The sequence below is a fragment of the Ammodytes marinus genome (genome assembly GCF_949987685.1).
Source record: "Ammodytes marinus genome assembly, chromosome: 14".
In the NCBI taxonomy this organism is placed as follows: domain Eukaryota; kingdom Metazoa; phylum Chordata; class Actinopteri; order Uranoscopiformes; family Ammodytidae; genus Ammodytes; species Ammodytes marinus.
The window spans coordinates 19,761,505-19,780,779 of NC_137218.1; the positions used below are offsets into that span (position 1 = coordinate 19,761,505).

At 40.4% G+C, this 19,275-nt stretch overlaps 1 protein-coding gene across 1 annotated transcript in view; it reads right to left on the reverse strand.

Moving 5' to 3' along the window:
* Positions 1-19,275, reverse strand: part of LOC307260937 (RNA-binding protein Musashi homolog 2) — a 249,681-nt gene that overhangs the window by 4,010 nt on the left and 226,396 nt on the right. Inside the window, exons 12-13 of the mRNA XM_080041331.1 lie at positions 6,406-6,579; positions 2,282-2,436 (exon numbers count right to left, since the gene is read on the reverse strand). Coding sequence (XP_079897457.1) covers positions 2,282-2,436; positions 6,406-6,579 — 329 coding nt within the window. The remainder of the gene's footprint in view (positions 1-2,281; positions 2,437-6,405; positions 6,580-19,275) is intronic.

Genomic DNA, 19,275 nt, shown 5'->3' on the forward strand with positions numbered 1-19,275 from the left:
TCTCACACTCACTTCATCCTCCATAAGCCCGTACGCTTAGTGCCATTGATTCAATGTGTCGCACAAAGTGATGAATCTACTGGTCTGCTATTCCTTACAAAAGAGTCAAAATTTACCATAAAAGCAAAAAAAAAGCATAAAATACCATGACCAGACAAAATGATTAACATGCTCTCAACTCACTTTAAAAAATATACAACAAGTAACTACAAGAATACCAAAAGCACCTCAAATGAATCTTTCTTGTACTTCCTGGGTTACTGAAGTGGTGAAATTCTAATGAATGATGTGTGGACTATAACGTTTTGGAGAGAAAGCGTCTTCACCCCCACAAAGTCTTGCGGTGCTCGCTCGCAGTACTAATGGGCTTCTTGTTATTCCACCTGAGTTAAGCCATGCATTCATTACCTTCTTCTTTCAGAAAGCAGGTGTTATTTTCATAAGCTATACTGTGTCTCTCAGTTCAGTCATGTAAACCAGCACAAACATGTCCCCAGCAATTCCTGGCAGTGTGAGTCCGAAAGCTTAAGTCCTCCCGCTGCTCTCTGCTAGGGGCCATCAAATTCAGACGGTCACATTTTCAGTTATTTATTCAGTGAATTGGGTTTTCTTATTGGGGAGATTGAACCTTGTCCCTTTGCTGACAACAAGGTCCTAAACATGTGACAGAATCTCTCTTTATCAGCCAAATCAGCTACATTTGATATGATTCTACATTTGAATAACTGTGCCTGTTCTAAAACAGCTAACCTATCACAACTTTAACATTTAAAATGAAAGATTATTTATTCAATAGTGAATAGATTATACTATCACTGATGGATGCATACTTGATCCATTTTAAAGTGGGTGAGACTGAGCACGCAGTATTGAGTCTCACCTAAAGGAAGTACACAAAACACAAATTTAAAATGTGTCAATGAGTAGGAATTATTTTAGGACACAAGTTATAATAATGGATAATATGGGGATTATAATAATTTATAAATACCGTCAAAGTCCTATACAACTAAATTATAATGTGTTATTAACCATTAGCTAAATGTTTAAATCTTTATATGTATCTTTTGGCTTTAAGATGATCTCTCCAAGACTCAGAGGCTTAATAAAAGAGAATTCTATTCTATAAATCATGTTCTTACAATTTTTTATGAAGCACCACTATCTTGTAGACTATTCATTGCCCAAAACACTGGTCTGAGGGATTTCCAAACATTTTTGTAGTAGCTTATTTTTTTAAATAACATAGCAGACAAGAGGCAGGATTATTAACAACACACCTAACAACACACTCTCATCCATAGAAACACATTGGACATCACCTCTACTGACCCTGCTACTCTTACACTTATGAGTTGACATGGCAACCGGCAGCTAACCAATCAGTGAGAGGGAAGAGTGGCTGGCTGAACAACTACACCTGAGACAAGGACAGTGCGAGAGACAAAGCCTGCTCGGGAGCACTGTCCTAGTGACGGAGCAAACTCACGCTCTGGGACAGATGGCTTTCTAAAAATAAAAAGGAATTTGCTCTTGGAAAGGTGAGGTGACACAGCGTTTGAAGCCAGGGAAAAATAAACATTTGCATTTGGGCACAGATAACTTTTAGCGCTAAGACGGGATTTGTACACAATGCTTACGAGACCTCTGAGCTCAATGACAGCAGAGAGCTCTCGGAGAAGAAATAATCCAAAAGCAAAGAGTCTAGAGGAAGAGCATAATTAGTAAGCTCTGCTGTTTGTGACACAAATTCTTGGTGTTTGCTTGTTCGTAGGCAGTGTGCCTCGGCGTAGCTAGTATTCTGACACAGAAGAGGGCATGTAACAATGCATTATGTTATAACAACGCATTATGTAATAAAATGCCAAAATGTAATACATTTTCATTTCATCATGTTATAACACCTTGCATTAAGTAATATGCCACATTTTGTAATAGACAGCCTGAACGGAATTAGAATAAGTTGCTCTGCATTTTGTAAAAAATCTATTACATCACGTTAGTTATTACAAAATGCAGGAGTAGTACTGAATCATATGTTCCATTATGTAATAAGGTATTATAACATTTGTAGAAATGTATTACATATTCAGTTAAGACTGTTTGTTACACAATGCGGGTGTTATTCCATGAAGAAGTGACATTTGATTAATTAATGCGTCATTATAACATAATGCGTCGCTACAGCTCAGCTGAGCTCAAGGTGCGTTCAGGTTCAGACACGAAAGAAAAGAAAAAAAGAAAGAGAAAAAGAGAAAAAATCTTCATCTGAGGTACTCACTGTGATGCTGGGGCCAAAGCCAGAGCCTGGCTGAGGGCTAGCAGCGCTGATGTAGTTGCCCACAGCTGAGTCCTGGCTGCTGGGCCCGTACAGGTCAGCCACGGGCCCTGGACTGTTAGCACCAGGGAAACCTCCGGGCCTTGAAGGGTTACCGCCTGCATGGAAACACAGCAAGGGGAGCAGAGCGGCTTAGAAAAAAAACATCAGCTACCAGCAATCAGAGCAATTCTTACTTGCTACGGTTATGACTCAAAAAGGGGCACATTTCAAACCAAAAGAACACATTACTGGATTCATTTGTGTTTCATCTCAAAGGACTTGCTTGTAGTTCATATTACAGGCTCACACATTCTTAACTGCTAATGAAACTACATGTTTAATTCAATTTGATCAACTGATGAAAATGGAGCAGGATTGAGGTTTTAGCGTGATTTTTAATTTTTAATTTTTTTTAAAATTGAGGGTGAATCCAGTATGATATTCGAAATATAATCTACATGCTGTGTGTGTATAATACATAGGAGGAGTTAACATTCACTTGGTTTAATCATGCACAATACAAAACAAAACAGGCACACTGCTAGGCATACATCCACCATGCTAGTAAACTAGTAAGGAGGTTGCAGTGTAAATGTTGCCATGCAGAATGTGTCGGAGCACTTGTAAAAACAACAGGCTGCTGAGTAAGAAGAGTAACACGGGATTATTGCCATGAGCATTTCACACCCCGTGTTTGAAATACGTGACACTTCCCTATATGAATCGTTGAGTCACAGACTAGAATCTAATACAAATATTCTCAATTCTTTCAGCTTTTCAGGTCTAGCAGAGGAACTTTAGGCATAAAACAAAATAGGTGCGTGAGACAAGAGAAGGAGGCATAAAGGAGAAATATAACAGCTTGACCCCCAGTTTGTCTGCGGGGTCCAAACTCTGGGGGGGATAAAAAAGAAATACTGTCCATGACTTACCACCTTTGCCCTGTGAGTAAGAGCAACCCAGACTAATAAAATGTCTTTTGAAAAACCAGATGCCTACTAAAGGCCAAATAACACTGGCAATACAAAAGAAAAAAAAACCAGTCGCAGAGAAAAGAAAAATGCAGCAATCTCTTAACAGTAATCTCCTCTGCTGTCTGCTCCACATAACCCTCTGTCTCACCTTTATTCAAAAGACAGACGCCGAAAAGAAACAACTCCATTAAAAAGAAAAATCCTTCCACCAGAGAAATGCTCCATCTTGTGTATAAATGAGCTCATGAGCGCTATGATGTCTTTGTAACGAAATATAGACCGTGACTTCAACACATCCAATGTCTTCATGCAGACACAAACTGTATCACTGTCGCCGTGTTTAACATATCACTATCAAAGCCATAGTAAGACAGGTTAGGCCCCACTAAATGGACCTGAAGACATACTCTAAAGATATCGGCGCATAGCAGCACTCTAGAAATATGAAGCCATCTCACTAAACACACATCTAGTGGAGTTGACACTGCTGTTTAACTGCGAGGACTTTACACAGTGAGCAGCTAGTGCTCTTATCTTGCCTGCACAGCCCCCCAATAGGCTGGCTTATTATATAATTAAGGATTTTTTCAGTTGAAATGGCAATCCTCATTTCCTATAAACTGGTGATTTTTTATTAAGAGAGTGGGCTAACCCCTCTGCAATTGGTAATTTCCCCCTCCCCAATTTAAATGCATGGGCTGCACTAGTTTTGCATTTAGCTTTGGGACCAAAACAATCCCAAGTGCAATGTGGGTCAGATTGTGGTTCAGAGTGGCGTCCACTTTAACACAGACTATTGTGTCACTATTCATTTAATTTTCTTTTTTCAGAACTCAGTTTTTCTAATGCTTCGGCCGCTGGTACTCATGGCACAGATTTGTTTGACTGAAAGGACAAAACAAAAAAATTGTGGAGAGAAACTCATTTGATGCCAGGAGTGACTTCCGGCTGGAGAGTGCTTTGAAAGAAAAATGTGAAGACCTGATTTAATGAATGTCTAATGCATTACTTGATAGAGAGCACTGTGTGCTGCGTTATCTGTCTTCCAAGCTATACTTACTTCACTTCAACTCACTTAAATGTAGTACTGAAGTACACGTGTGGCAGCTGTGCACCAGAAAAACATTTATCAATGACATTTGCCATCACTACAAACTATCCTGTTCTCCCTCAAAAGGATTTGAATCTGTGTGCCACACTCTTTATCAGTGGACTTAGCTCTTTAAAAGGGTCACTCGCCATAGCATTTGAACAGAAAGCACATGGTACATGAATTATGTAGATTCTATGACCTACCATCATGGTTAAGGTTGGCTACGAATATAACAGTCTATAACTAGACTGAGACAACCAGCATATACATTGTGTCACAATGTAATCTAGCTATGTTGACTCACTCAGGCTTCGAACATGTCCTGTCAGCTGAGACAAGCCTGGGCTTTACCAACCAAGCAAAACTAAAAAAAACAAAAACAAAAAAAAAAACAAGCACCAACACGGTCCAAGAGTTGATTTGTCTTGTGACACACAACCCTTTCTACTCCTATGCCAATTATTGCATTTGTACGTGTACATTAACACTACAAGGACAATTGCTTTGGTGCGAGTAATTGCAGCGATGTAAAGTAACATTAACTGTGCCTCACAAAACAACACTTCAGATAACTTAACGGATCTAAAGGAAGGAAAAAAGTATGGCAAGCTATGTCTGTAGTGCTACTTGTGTTTTGACAATGATACTCAAAGAGCACTCCTACGAGAGTCCTTGGGAACTTGGGAAAATCAAATCCGCGTTGTCATTTCTATGAAACTTGTCTGTGTTGTTTTCGCTATTCTACGCGCTAAAGTCGTGCTGGCAGTCTGTAGGAAATGCCAACACCTGCCTGAGGCAGCTGGCCAACACTTTAACCAATCAGGGGAGAGTTGGTCCTACACTTACACTTATTATTGTATTGGTCCAAAAGGGACAAAAGACAGACCCTTTTGCTTCCATTGTATATATATATATTTTTCTTTTTCTTTTGCTGCTATTATTTTGAAATGGAGGTGGAGACACAGAAGTGAAGGCACACGTCTGAACTCTATAGCAGGATTTAAGGCCAGCAGGTCTCCAGAGGCAGAGAACATAGCTGCTGTGTGTAGGTCAACACTGTCACCTACAACCAGGCACGTCACCCACATCGCACAAAGGCACACCACTAACCTACACCTCCTTCACTTACAGCTGCTTTAGATGAAACATACCTTGGTGGTATGTCATGTCATTGTAAACATGATCAAGAGCATATAATAAATAGAGTAAAAAAAGATAAACATATGAATACTGTACTTTTATAAAAAAGGTTGTTAATAGTGAATAATAATAATAGTGAGTACTCTCTGATCTCAAAGAAATAACATGAATTTATAATAATTTCCCTCTGTGTTGCACGCAGGTATTGAAATGTCAATGTGCATTTTATTGTCCTTGTCCTGACTTTAAAAAACTAGAATAACATGAGAGAACATCAGAAAAAAGCACAGAAGATAAAAATGTGCTTGTGTTGTAGAGTAATGACTGCATTATGCAAAAAGTGTCGAGCAGCATTTTTACTGATTTCCCGCTTACACTTTCACACAGTAATAACATGAGCAATCATTCTTACACTTAAGACTTAAAGGGCTCGACTAAAAGAAAACGGCATTCACTCCCACACTCGACTCGTTCCTTTGCTGTTCAAGATTCACATACAGTTGTTAGAGAGGCCAGTGTACTCTCCAACATCATCAGTAGTTATTTTGTTCACATGCAAATCAAGGATTACATTCTGTATGTGGTCGACCCCTTATGTGCAAGCAGGGGCTGGGACATAACTTCACAAAGAAACAGGAGAATCTACATTAACATTTGAAAAAAGGAGGAAGGACATGCAATTCTACTTTGTCAGCAAGACATTTTTTCTATTTCTTTTAAGGGGGGGGATTGTTTTTTCTTTCCTTAACAAAACAAGGGAAAATGTAGAACAAATAAAAGTAATTATAAAAAAAGATTAGATCATCTGCATAAAACAATTTCATGAATCAAACTGAAAACTCCAAAAACGTGGATGAGATAGATGCACATATACAAACCTGGGTTCTTAAATTGATCCGGGCTGTGTAGGTGCTGGAGGGGGGAGTTGCAGGCGGAGGTGGCATGCTCACTGTGCAGCATCTGAGCCGCTTGGGGCCCCAGGGAGCCATAGTCAGCAAAGGAGCAGGGCCCCCCCCTCTGGTCACTGGAGTAAAACCCATAATCGGGGAGGCCTGGGAGATACAGTATAGGGTGGGGGAGGGGGAGGGGAGGGGACTCCATCATTGTGGATCAATCAAACTTTTTTTCATTGTCAAAATGTAAACGTCCAGATTGTTTAGCAATGGCTTGGTGGCATGCTGCACCATTTTTCAAAGGTTAAGTTACATTCTTGCATTTTGTGTGCATTACTTGCCCCCCCTGCCCTCCCTCCCCAGCAGCTCCTACCATGTGGCCAGCAGGGCCCCATTGGCATATGGTCCATGTTTGATACTGTATACGCTCAGCTGTATCTTATGCAATATCTGTACTTGATGGACAAATACTATTTCTCCCTGAAATGATATAATTAAGACCTTTTCATTTGACTCGAACGGACCAGTAACATTAAATACAAAATACACAGTAGTAGGGCCACGACTTTGATATTTTTGGCCTCTGCACAATTGACCATGTTTTTTCTTGCTATCATTAAGGATTGAGATAAAACTGAAGAATCATTAAAACACAGGTCAATACATTTCTCATTTCAAACCGACCATCCTTCGTCAACACACCTGAAGGAAGCTTTTGTCATTTAAATGAAAAGAAACAGAAAAAAAATCAATAATTAATTTAAAGCCTCTTTTTTTTGGGGACCAAAAGCAACAGATAAGGTTTTTCTTTATGTGAATGAGATACAGAGACATTGGTGTTTATCGATGATAGGCATGCCCAAGTGCACTAAGTAACCTAAGCACGTCTCGGATTGGCCTCTCTTCCAATGATTCTCTCTTTGACACAGATGGTGGATTATCAACAGTTTAGAAAATGTCTTTCAGCAATAAGTCGTGCTGACATTTATTGCTTGTCCTCTTAATCTGAGACAAGCTGCTCATATAAAGAGTGCAATTAAAGAAGAAACTGCTCTTTTTTCACACCTCTTTGATAACAGAGTTAATCTACTCAGGAGGGGGACTGAGATTTGGTGACACTGGCTTCTCCATGCCGGGTTTCCCCTGCTGCCGCGTGTTTGTTTTTTTATTTGGTTCCTGGAGCGAAAAGCCATTCAAAGCCACTTCACCTCTTCCCATTCAGAGTGAGACAGTCCACTTCTGCCAAATGGAATGTGAGCAGCAGCCATGTTTCTCCCTGCCAATGCTTTTTAGCACTCTGATCTCACCACTTGTGGGCCGTCTGCCCACTCATCAAATTATAGGCTCCAAATACGGCAGGCTTCCCACGTACGTCACATAATGCCTGACACATTGAACAAAGCTCGCGAACCAATCATTCCATTTACTTCACTTAGACAAATGTCATCCCAAATTGATTGGCCTTGCTAATGAGGAAAACCGGATCAATGGAATAATTATGATGGAGGGGGAAAAACATTTGACAATGGCACAAACCATGTTATTGGAAATTCATAGAGAATAAGCCATTCTGAATATGTCACCGGCTTAGACAGCAGAGGATGGAACCAAACAGGCAGTACTTTCCATTTTATAACACTCTCACTTCTATCATTAGTGAACATACTCTAGTTAGATTACGTGCATATAGCAAACATATAGAACATATGCTTATTGTTATTATGAGCAGCATATTATAGAAGTGGGCCTTGCTTTTTCCAGTGAAGTTATTTTTCATTAGGGATAAGGTTCTAGTTGTTAGTAGTTGAACCACATTAAAACGGGCACTGACACTGTGTTTCCTTTAATCTTTTATGTGGTGTTAAGTCACATTACACGTTTTAATTGGCCTTTCTGCTCAACCAGAACCGGCAACTTTCAAGCTCACACTTTACGGATCAATTGACTGACCACGACAGGAACCCCAGGACACACGATCGGTTTTGTCCATTGGCAACACCAATAAAGGTTCTTCAAACAATAAATACATAAGGAGCTGCAGATGACTGGAAGGTGCAGTGCAGTTGCTTCAATATCAGCGCAGACACAACCATGTAAAAAATACTGCTCTGTTAATATTAAAACAAGCTAACTACAGCTCATCAGGGATCTTTTTGACAGCAGCAGTTATATAAGGAATCGGACCATGGAACCGCCTCAATCGCAAGACAGCCGACCGAACATTTTTGACAACCAATTTTGCAGGAAATCGCACAGCGTCTGCCCAGCTTTGCAAGAAGTGTCATTCAAACCAGTAACCAATTCCCAAGGACAATAAACACACACTAATGTAATTTAAATCTGCATACATTGTAGCCTACATATACTGAGACGAAGTCAAACGATCTCCCTAGATCGTGTATAATATTAGGCTCGGCGGCGAAATTGAAGACATTTTTCTGACACTAAGCATGCAGGTGTGGCGGGCTTCGGGTAAGAAAACTGCCTTTGTTTTTGTGGATAGAGGGGGCAGCTGGACAAGAGTGTGTGTGTGAACGAGACACGAAGCACACAAACATACAGGGCAGCACATCCTCAAAGCCATATATTTTAATCAGTGGGCTGATCTGATCTGTTATGCAGGATGAGACTGGGCATGAGAGTGTGCCCGCACAGCTGCATCAGTATCACCGATCATATCGCTGTGCTCCAGACCCCCTTCCCCAACTATTAATATTCACGCAATCTATCCAGAACAATGGGGCCTTTCTTGGACTTCCTTTTTTTTCTCTTCCTACTGGCCACTAATTGGATGTAATTACTCATCTACAAAACAAATGAGCGTGCTGAGGTTGCCTTGGAGACTAGAACAGGGGACCCAGCAGTGCGGATCGTTCGCGGGGCTTCATTTATACTGGTAATTATCTCCCCCGTACCACCGTATCACCCCCACACGCACCCCTCCTTCCCTTCTGCCCTCGGTGACCAAAAAGCTGGCTGGCGATGGGCGATGGAGAGAGGGGAGTGTCTTGCAGTCATCTGTTACTGACATCATCGGGGTTGGCTCTCCTTAAGTGGATAAATGCCCTGCTCCCGTTCCCACTTTGCCAGGTGACTGCCTTTAAGGAGGAATCACAAACCTTGAAAGTACTGCTGCTCCTTTTTTTCCTCACTAGTTGGAAAATAAAACTAATCACGCTGATGATAAAATATAGTGCATGCCTCCTTGGACCCTGTTGGGACTTTTTTAGGGGATGTGAAAAATATTGTCACAAGTTTGCCAGTGTTCTTGCAGCAAGTTTTCAGATCATCCTTACTTCAAGCCCCACAGAGAACTTAGCGTATTAACTAAGACGTACACACAGCTGAGAGAATGCTCAGTAGCCTCAACAGCAGAGGCAAATACTTAAAACAGGTATCTTAAAGCCATAATGCATAACTTATTCATACAGTCATATGAAAAAGTTTGGGAACCCCTCTCAGCCGGCATTATAATTGACTCTGCTTTCACAACAAAAATATAAAAGTGGTATGTCTTTAATTTACCAGGAACAGCTAAGTACTGGGATGTTTTCCAAACAAAGATTTTTTGAAAAGCAGTATTTGGTTGTATGAAATAAAATAAAATGTGAAAAACTGGCTGTGCAAAAATATGGGTACCCTTGTGGTTTTGTTGATTTTAATGCCTGTAACAGCATGTAAAACTGATGACTTTAAACACAAAGTTGGTTGGATTATGTTGTTAAGCCTTGAACCTCATAGAAATGTCTGTTTAATTATGAGAAAATGTATTTTAGGTGCCTAAATGCAAGTTGCACTTCTCTTTGACTCTCTGCTGAAGTGAGACAGAATGGGATCATCAAAACAGCTCCCAAAAGATATGAAAAACAAAGATTGTTCATTGTGATGGTTTAGGGGAAGGCTACAAGAAGCTTTCCCAAAGGTTTCAATTGTCAATTTCGACTGTAGGGAACGTTGTCAGGAAATGGAAGGACACAGGCATAGTGGCAGTTAAACCCAGGCATGGCAGACGAAGAAAAAAACAGGAGCGGCATAGGTGGAGGATTGTGAGAATGGTTGCACACAACCCACAGATCACCTCCAAAGACCTGCAAGAACATCTGGCTGCAGATTGTGTATCTGTACATCGTTCAACAATTCAGCGCAATTTGCACCAAAACATCTGCTTTTTATAAAGAACAAATAACTTAATTTTTGTCTCATAAGTCCAAAGCATTTTCTTCCAATATGAAGCTGGCTTGTCTAAATGAGCTTTTGCATACTCCATGCAACTGTATCTGTGGCGTGGGCGCAGAAAGGGCTTCCTTCTCATCACCCGGCCATACGGATGTTTTGGTGCAAATTGCACTGAATTGTAGAACCATGTAGGGGAGAACGGGGTAATTTGTCACATGGGTTGGATGTCACATTCGTTATATCTCGCCACCAGAGCGCGCTAGCTCTGAAATGTTGATATAAAAAAGGTCCAGAATTGGGATCAGAGGTCACATACATAGACTTCCTTGGAGGAAGACAGCTGCATTTCAGGTGAGAGGATGTTTTGTGTTTTTCATGTCAAATTCAAAATATTTTGCTTCTCAGTATTTTTCTTCTAGGCTTTTACACAATGGGTTTATAACAAAACACTTGTTACCCTCAGAAAGTGTGAAGGGTAAACTATAGTTTAGATTGTGGTTAGCAAGCTAATTAGATGTCAGATGGTTGTTGGCCTTGATGCTAGCAAGAAATTCAAGTTGGGGTTGGTCGTCAAATTTTTTGGGGGGTTGGTTGTCACATGTTATCTCAAGGCTGCAGCCAGAAAAGGAACCCAATAACGAAATAAATTGTCAAGCTGTATCCTCACTGACACCCCAGAGAAGGAAAGAATAGAGCAGGAAAAGGCAGCTAGCAAGCAAAAGAAAAAAGGGCAACAAAATCAAAACAACCCAGTGCATCCCAAACTAGACCAGCTGCCAAGGCTACAGAACGTTATGTAGGCCTATTTGTCAACTTGACAATGCAATTAAACATTCAAATTTGGTTCTGCCTCCTTGCCTTCTTTTTAAGATTTTTCCCATTAAGATAACATTGTGACAAACAACCCCATAGTGTGTGACAACCGACCCCTTGATGGGGTTGGTTGTCACAATGTGTCAGAGTGTCTTTGATGGTAAATTACTTCTTCATTACAATAAGTTGGAAAAAAAGAGAGACACACATTTCTAGCCAACACCTTAAGCTTCAATTTAATGTAGGAATGGCTATTGACAGATGTTTTGGTGATGAGCAATTCTCACTAGAGTAAAAAGTGTGCCTACTTACCCCGTTCTCCCCTACAGATACACAATCTGCAGCCAGATGTTCTTGCAGGTCTTTGGAGGTGATCTTTGGGTTGTGTGCAACCATTCTCACAATCCGCCGCATATGCCGCTCTTGTACTTTTCTTGGTCTGCCATGCCTGGGTTTAACTGCCACTATGCCTGTGTCCTTCCATTCCCTGACAACGTTCCTTACAGTAGAAATTGACAATCGAAACCTTTGGGAAAGCTTCTTGTAGCCTTCCCCTAAACCATGACAATGAATACTCTTTGTTTTTAAGATCTTTTGGGAGCTGTTTTGATGATCCCATTCTGTCTCACTTCAGCAGAGAGTCAAAGAGAAGTGCAGCTTGCATTTAGGCACCTAAAATACATTTTCTCATAATTAAACAGACATTGCTATGAGGTTCAAGGCTTAACAACATAATCCAACCAACTTTGTGTTTAAAGTCATCAGTTTTACATGCTGTTACAGGCATTAAAATCAACAAAACCACAAGGGTACCCATATTTTTGCACAGCCAGTTTTTCACATTTTATTTTATTTCATACAACCAAATACTGCTTTTCAAAAAATCTTTGTTTGGAAAACATCCCAGTACTTAGCTGTTCCTGGTAAATTAAAGACATACCACTTTTATATTTTTGTTGTGAAAGCAGAGTCAATTATAATGCCGGCTGAGAGGGGTTCCCAAACTTTTTCATATGACTGTATAAATGAATGTCAGTTACATTCAAGCTAGCGCCAAACGAGCTGACACAAAGTTGATTAAGCCTATTAGTTCCACAAAACTATCTGTATTTCTCAGTATGGCAGCGTTTACAAACTGATGTCACCCCCTGAAACTGCCGCAGGAGCTTAGAAAAATCCCAAGAAGCTCCCAAGTAATGTTTCAGTTGTTGATTGTACTGCTAAGAAAACAACCTGGATTTACAGAAAAAGGTTTAAAATCCATGCACGATCACCCAAGGGTTACCTCATGTACATAGAGTGTTATTGTAATTATTTAGAATTCCCCATGGGGGCAACAGAGGTTACGCACTATAGCTTTAACATATGGACTGACACTAAACAACTTGTATTATATCATTGCTTTTTAATGTTTGCTTGAATCTCTAACATTTGCAAACACTTCTGTTAAAAAGAGCTTGATTTAATTTTCGAACAAAAAGTCAACTTGTTGAATATTCATAAATAAACCGGTTATTATCACAGGAAACGCATGGGGAATAGTGGGACTTGGGGAATGTAAAAATCCATTATCAAAAGTTATTCTCATTTCTGCAAGGAATAATTCCTCATGCAGTCACTCCCCTCTTTCCCCCTCGCGGCGCCAGAGAGATTCCTTGGTGGCCATCAAACCACATCACTCTACAGAAGACGTCAATAAACCTGACATGCTGCTTCTCAAATTAGCTTTGAATTTTAGAGCTACCATAATTAGCTTTTCCATTTTCACCAATGTCATTTAAAAATAGCGTGAAAGAAACTAACAGCTCTTTTGCTGTCTAGCCTTGCTTTCACTTTCCATTTGAAATAATCTTTTCTGAATGAATGACTGAGTAATTAACAGCACTAGACACCCTTTTCAGAGAGCACAGACATTTCATAAATAATACATATTTAATGTCTTGTCATTTTGTGTTCAGAGGAGCTTGGCTAATTAATTTTAACAGATGATTTCTTCTTGCATTTACTCACCCATAGTCAGGCCTCTGTTTTTTTTTCCTTTTTTCTTTTTACTGTGCTTTTTATGCCTGCTGTTCCCTTTTCTTACTGTTCTTTCCAGTAATGGACAAACTCAACAGAGCCACCGATTTATATTTACCTTCAACCTTGCTCACGGGAACAATTGTGCAAAGTCAGAGGGTGGGAGGGAAACGTAAACACTGAATCATGGCTAAAACAATGTGCTACACAGTGTAGTGTATCAGTGCTCACTCATTTGACTTTAATGCAGATTTTGACCCTTATGGGACGCGGTCTGGTGGGGACGGTGAAAGGCCACTCGGTTATCTACCGTCAGCACAGATTAACCTATCTTGAGCAGCCTCGGAGCTGACAGCCCTGGCCTTTTGGCTGGACACATTTTTCCAGACATGAAAGTTTGGTTAGGCCGATGTGGTCTGAAGAAATCTCGATGGCTGAAATTTAGTTACAGAGGGAAGCAAAATATAAATGACCTGGCTGGGAGGGATTTATCTTTAACAGCAAAACCCTCAGATATTGCATGTTAACAAAAGCATTTGACTCCAAACTCTCTTTAATGCTATCATGTGAATAGAAGAAGGTATTCAGGAAACTAGGCATTTTACCTTGAAATCTGCAATTATAAACAAGTGAAACAGTGTAATGCCACTTCAAAACAAACATATATTCATGTACTGATTACAAGGATGCAACAAATACTGTTTCCTCGCAGCAGAATTTCCAGATCTGACAACTGAATATGATTCTAGCACTAGGCCCACAGTAGGTTTGTCTTGTGGAGAGTGTGTGTTTCGTATGCAGCCCCCTGGAGGGCAGAGTGGAGATGTCCCCAAAGGCCTGTGCCTGCAACCTCAGAGCATCTGCTACCCACAGCTGTGTGAGAGCCACCGCTTCGTGGATAGGAGGCGCAAAGGGACACTTTGCCCTCTTCTATGTGTCACATCTTTCCCCCGGCCTTAAAAAAAAAAAAAAAAAATCAAGCAGGAGGGGACGCCTGGCATGCCTGCTCATGTGTTTTTACTTCTGCACCGAAATATATGTAGAGGCGCCTCTGGCCTCGGAGCTGAGCTCGACAGATTAACATCTGGGACAAATGGACACAAGCTCACACAAGAGCCAGATTGATTAAGACCAGTACACACACACACACAGCAAATCCCGGTCTCCTCTCTCTCTCTGGCACTGGTGAGGATCACAGTGCTTGTTGGGAGGAAATTGATAATGATCTTAATTTGGAAAAATGTCTGAAGCTGGAGTTTGCTTCTTTTCAACGCTGAAGGAAAAACTGTCTCTTTTTATAGGTCTTGACAGTGTTTGAGAGTCTCTTTTATATTTTTATATTTATTTACCTGTTTTACACTTTTCTGATGTTTGCTCTGCTAGGGCTGCAACCAATGTTGTTGTACATGTACAATGAGAATAAGGACTATTCTATTCTATTCTATTCTAAAAGAGATTAGATGAGTCAAAGACAGAAACGAACAAGACACAGCAACAGCTAACTGAAGGGCATTTTGAGACGTGAGACACCGTGTGGGGATTCATACTGCATTCAAATTTCTGCACAACATTGTCCACCAACGCCAACTCTATTTCAGTTGTTGAACACCTGAGTCAAGTCAAGACATTCTGTACATAGCAAGTACCCCAGACCAGACCTCTAAAAGCAGCTGAACGGCTCTTCACAGGTTGAGCCGAGATCTGAGACTGACATCTGAGCTCGGCATAAAGCTCAGAGGGACTCAGGAAAACACTCAACCAGAGTAGACTGGGACCTGTGTGGTTCCCCGGACTGTCAGAACAATCTGCATCACTTGTTCTTATTTTGCTGACAATGCTAGAGCACAGGAGATTTCGCACAAGTCTGCTCTAAACAGCAGGGAACTCATTCTTTGAATAAGTGACCTTTTGAATCTGTAGTATCATTAGCTTGAAATCTAGTTAGACTTCATTGTTTTCACCGTGCGTTTAAGCAAGTTAGTTGTTGATATAAAATGGTCAGTTAATGTATCAACTTCCTGTCAATATCAGTTACAGTGGGGACTCTGGCTCATTTTATGCAGGTTCATCCTTCTTATCAACAGCAGGGGTGGATTAATATTTGTCCAAAATGCAGCCCAGGTGCAGGCGCATGCATTAGTCATCTCTCCAAATTAGCAATTTCCTCCGTGCTGCTTTACTATGCAGATGTTCAGCCCCTCAAACCAATATAATGCGGCTGTCCTTTGCATCCTCCAGTGGCACAGTGCTTGCAGTAGTTAAAAAGTTATATCCATGGTAACATCTTATAATGTCAAGCATGCGGGCCAGAAACCCTCTGTCCCCCAGGGTGATGGTACATTGTGCACTAGCCAAGTCTCTCTGATCCACTTCTCACCTTGAGCCAAAGGCTCTCAAACTTACATCAAGGCTAGTTCTTGTTCTTGCTCTTTTAGTGGTGTATCAAGCTCCTGGTAGAATTCAGCGCAACAGGAATTGCGGCAGTATCTCGACTGACACAACTCTATTCAATTTCTACTGAATAAAACATGTTGTCTGCCTGTCCTCTAAAGTAACCGCAAGTCAATGTTTTGTTTCCCAACTGTGACTTTCTCCTGCCTTTAGAATACAAAACTCATCAACAGAAACAGGCTTCCAAACCTTTCACCTGCATTATTTTACAGCAAAATAAACTATTGTTTGTACGATGTAAAAAGTAAGCTATAAGATCTTCTCAATCTAAAGGATAGATTTCAACCATACACATAAAGGAGATACAAAATATTGGTAAAGTTTTTAAATATGGTGCAGAGTCTACACCTAACTTTTTCTTGTTATGCTACAAAACTACACCTGGGTCTAGGGTCTATTTGCTGCAGGTGGCAGGCCACAGTGAGTAGTCCAAAATACACCCTGTCATCATCATCAGTTGTCTGTCATAGAGAGGGAAGTACGCATGCTGTCATTTTGTCTGTTGAGATCTGGGGAGTGGAGTGAAAGTGCCCTCTGTCAGGGAGGGAGGGAAAATGTCTTCCACATTTTCACAACACTCTCTATGTGGTTATCGCTGACCAACAAGCTTCACAGCACACACACAAAGGCAAAGTCTACACAGAGGTAGACATTGTAATAAAGATAACACATGTGGTTCAAGTGTAAAATTATACTGTTACGTGTGAGATATCTGTAGATTTCCTTTTTTTAATTAAAGACAATGCCAGTTAATCTAACAGCCCACCTCCTCTGAATCCCTCCTGCTAGGTCAGAGTAGACCATGTTATATATGTGGTGCTCCATGGCAACTGTAGGTGGAGTCAAAGCACAAAGAATCCACACACTATCATCATGTACAAGGCTTTTTTTTTAAAAGAACAAAATCCTTCGCCTGCACTGAAAAATAGATAATTTAGCAAAAACCACTCGCATTGCTATTACTGAGGTGATTTTTAGTCTGAGCGTGCTGCAAATTAAATGGTAAGAAGAAGATGGGGACGGAGATGGGGCAACAACCTCCAGACATTCTACAGCGATAGAAGGTCATGCCTAAACAGTCTGTGTCCTCTGTTCTGTCTGTGTCCGCATAGGGAGAAGAGACAACTGGGTGTATCGACCCACGTAGTATGTGGTAAGCATCATCTCAAACACTTAATAAATCCACACGCAAAAACCCACAGAATAAAAGGACTGAAGCTTTTTTCTCTCGAGAATACTAAAGTTAATAAATGTTAATGGCAATAAAACTGGGAGACATGCGATTGAGGTTAACAACCTATACAGATTTTTATGGGTTCGTTCAAATCATATCCATATTTGAGATTTTTTTCCTCGCCGTTAATGTGATTATATTCTTGATTTGCAGACGGCTTCTGCCATTTACTGAGCAGAAGTGTGCCTCATGGCTGTTTAAGTACTTTAAAACAGGCCCATGGTGTCACCGCACCCCCCCCCCCCCGCACCCCCACCACCCCCCCGTCCATCCAACCCAACCCTAACTCACTGCTCATAGTCATTTGCCTGTCTCCCTTCCATTTGCAGCTGTCAGAATTAAACTGTACATAATGGTTGCCATCGCGTCTCTTGCTTCCTGGCTGCTGCTAACCCCAAATCAACATTCCTGCTTCTTAGTAATGTTCATTGCAATTGTTTGGGGGCAAATTGTTTGTTTTGAAAATGCACAATCAAATAGCCCCGACGTTAAAGAAAAACGTCTCTGATTGGCACCCAGGGTTCCACTCTGTTGATTTGAATTAAGTGCAAATGAAGACAGGTGGGTGAACTTGTTTTGCCTGTATGAGTGCATACAGATGTAGGTAGTATGCATACACCACAACCACGAGTACTATAGCTGTCTGTGTGCATCTTCAGCTATCACAGTGCACGACTCTCGAACATTGCTTACTGACTTTATAACTGTGAGTGACTGCACAAACCAGACAACCACCGAGTTACAATTAAAAGCGATTTTCACCGACAAGCCTCTAATAGTATGTCTGATTAGGAAATGGCTTTCCTCTTCGCTAAAGCTAGGGGCTGTGTTCAGTCAGGGGAGCCATTATTGACAGCTATTGAACGATCTACAGTTGTAAGGGTGGAAAAAGCAGGATGTCTAAATGAAGCCAACAAGTCAATCAATGCTGTGTTTAAGACTTGCATTCTGCTTTCGGAACACATCTCTTGGCAGATACTAGTGTCTACGTGTGAATATGGTGTGTAATGTAATTGTGTGTGTATGGTGAGTTGGTGTCTTCAGTCGTCTGACAAGTTATCAAAGAGGCAGTGACTAATCTTTCTCTTTTAATTTTTTAAACAATTTAATCTACTTATATACTGTCTCGTACAATAGAATAGGCTTTGGTTGATGTAGCAACAACATGGAGAATCAATAGTTAAGTGTTCAAAGTTCTAAAATGATTAGTTCATGCCAGATAGATGGGTAAGTACAAACAAATAAGAAAATAAGGTAGAAAAGAAGACAACTTGACTGACTTGAGCGTTAATTGATTTACTACAACTGATACTTTGCTCACTATTATTTTAAGTGACCATTCACATACCACAGAGCAGCTTGACATTGAACTATACCTTGGTTGGGTGGCAAAGAATTTTTATATTTGAAAAAAAAAAAAAAAAAACATTGTTCTGTCAGTCAATTATTTTGACAAAGTTTAAATGTATTGCCTTGTTTTCAAATGATCCCCTATCCACATTTATCTTTAAACTTGTATTGTTTACCAAAATGTTTGATGCTAGGAGGTTTCAAGACTTCTCGAAATGCAGTGGCCTACTTTAAGATCCTTGCATCGTATTCCTTGTCTAAAGGGCATACTAAGTCTAACCATATATTTGTAATGTTAAGAGTCCTCAAAAGCTGCGAATGCAGATGTTTTAGGCCACAGATCAACATTTGATTAAGGTTTTGTACCAGGGACTTCCATGTTGGAAGATTTTTGTTGTCAACAAAACAATTTATAATGACGAAGGAGTCAAATTCATTCCAAATGTATCTAATTTTGCTTGGCCCTTTTAAATTAGCCCCGCTTCAAATTGGCTGATGTTTGGGAACCATTGGTTTAAGAGTTGGTCGTGTGTTGGCTGAGGAGTAGGCTGTTTTTGGGAGCACCAGTATGGCAGGGATAGATTGATAGCTTTTCCTAAATGGGTCTTATGGTTGGATCTTAAAGTGCTGATAGCGCCTTCAGAAAACGTACAATTGCATATACTCTATCATAGGGCCTTAATGATACAGCTGTTACTACATTTAAAAGGTAGATGTATCAAATGAATGAATGCCCATTTTATTTGTGTGCATACTGTATGTTAAATGTGATCAATCATTTTAACAACACGTGTTGTATAAAACCTTTTGAT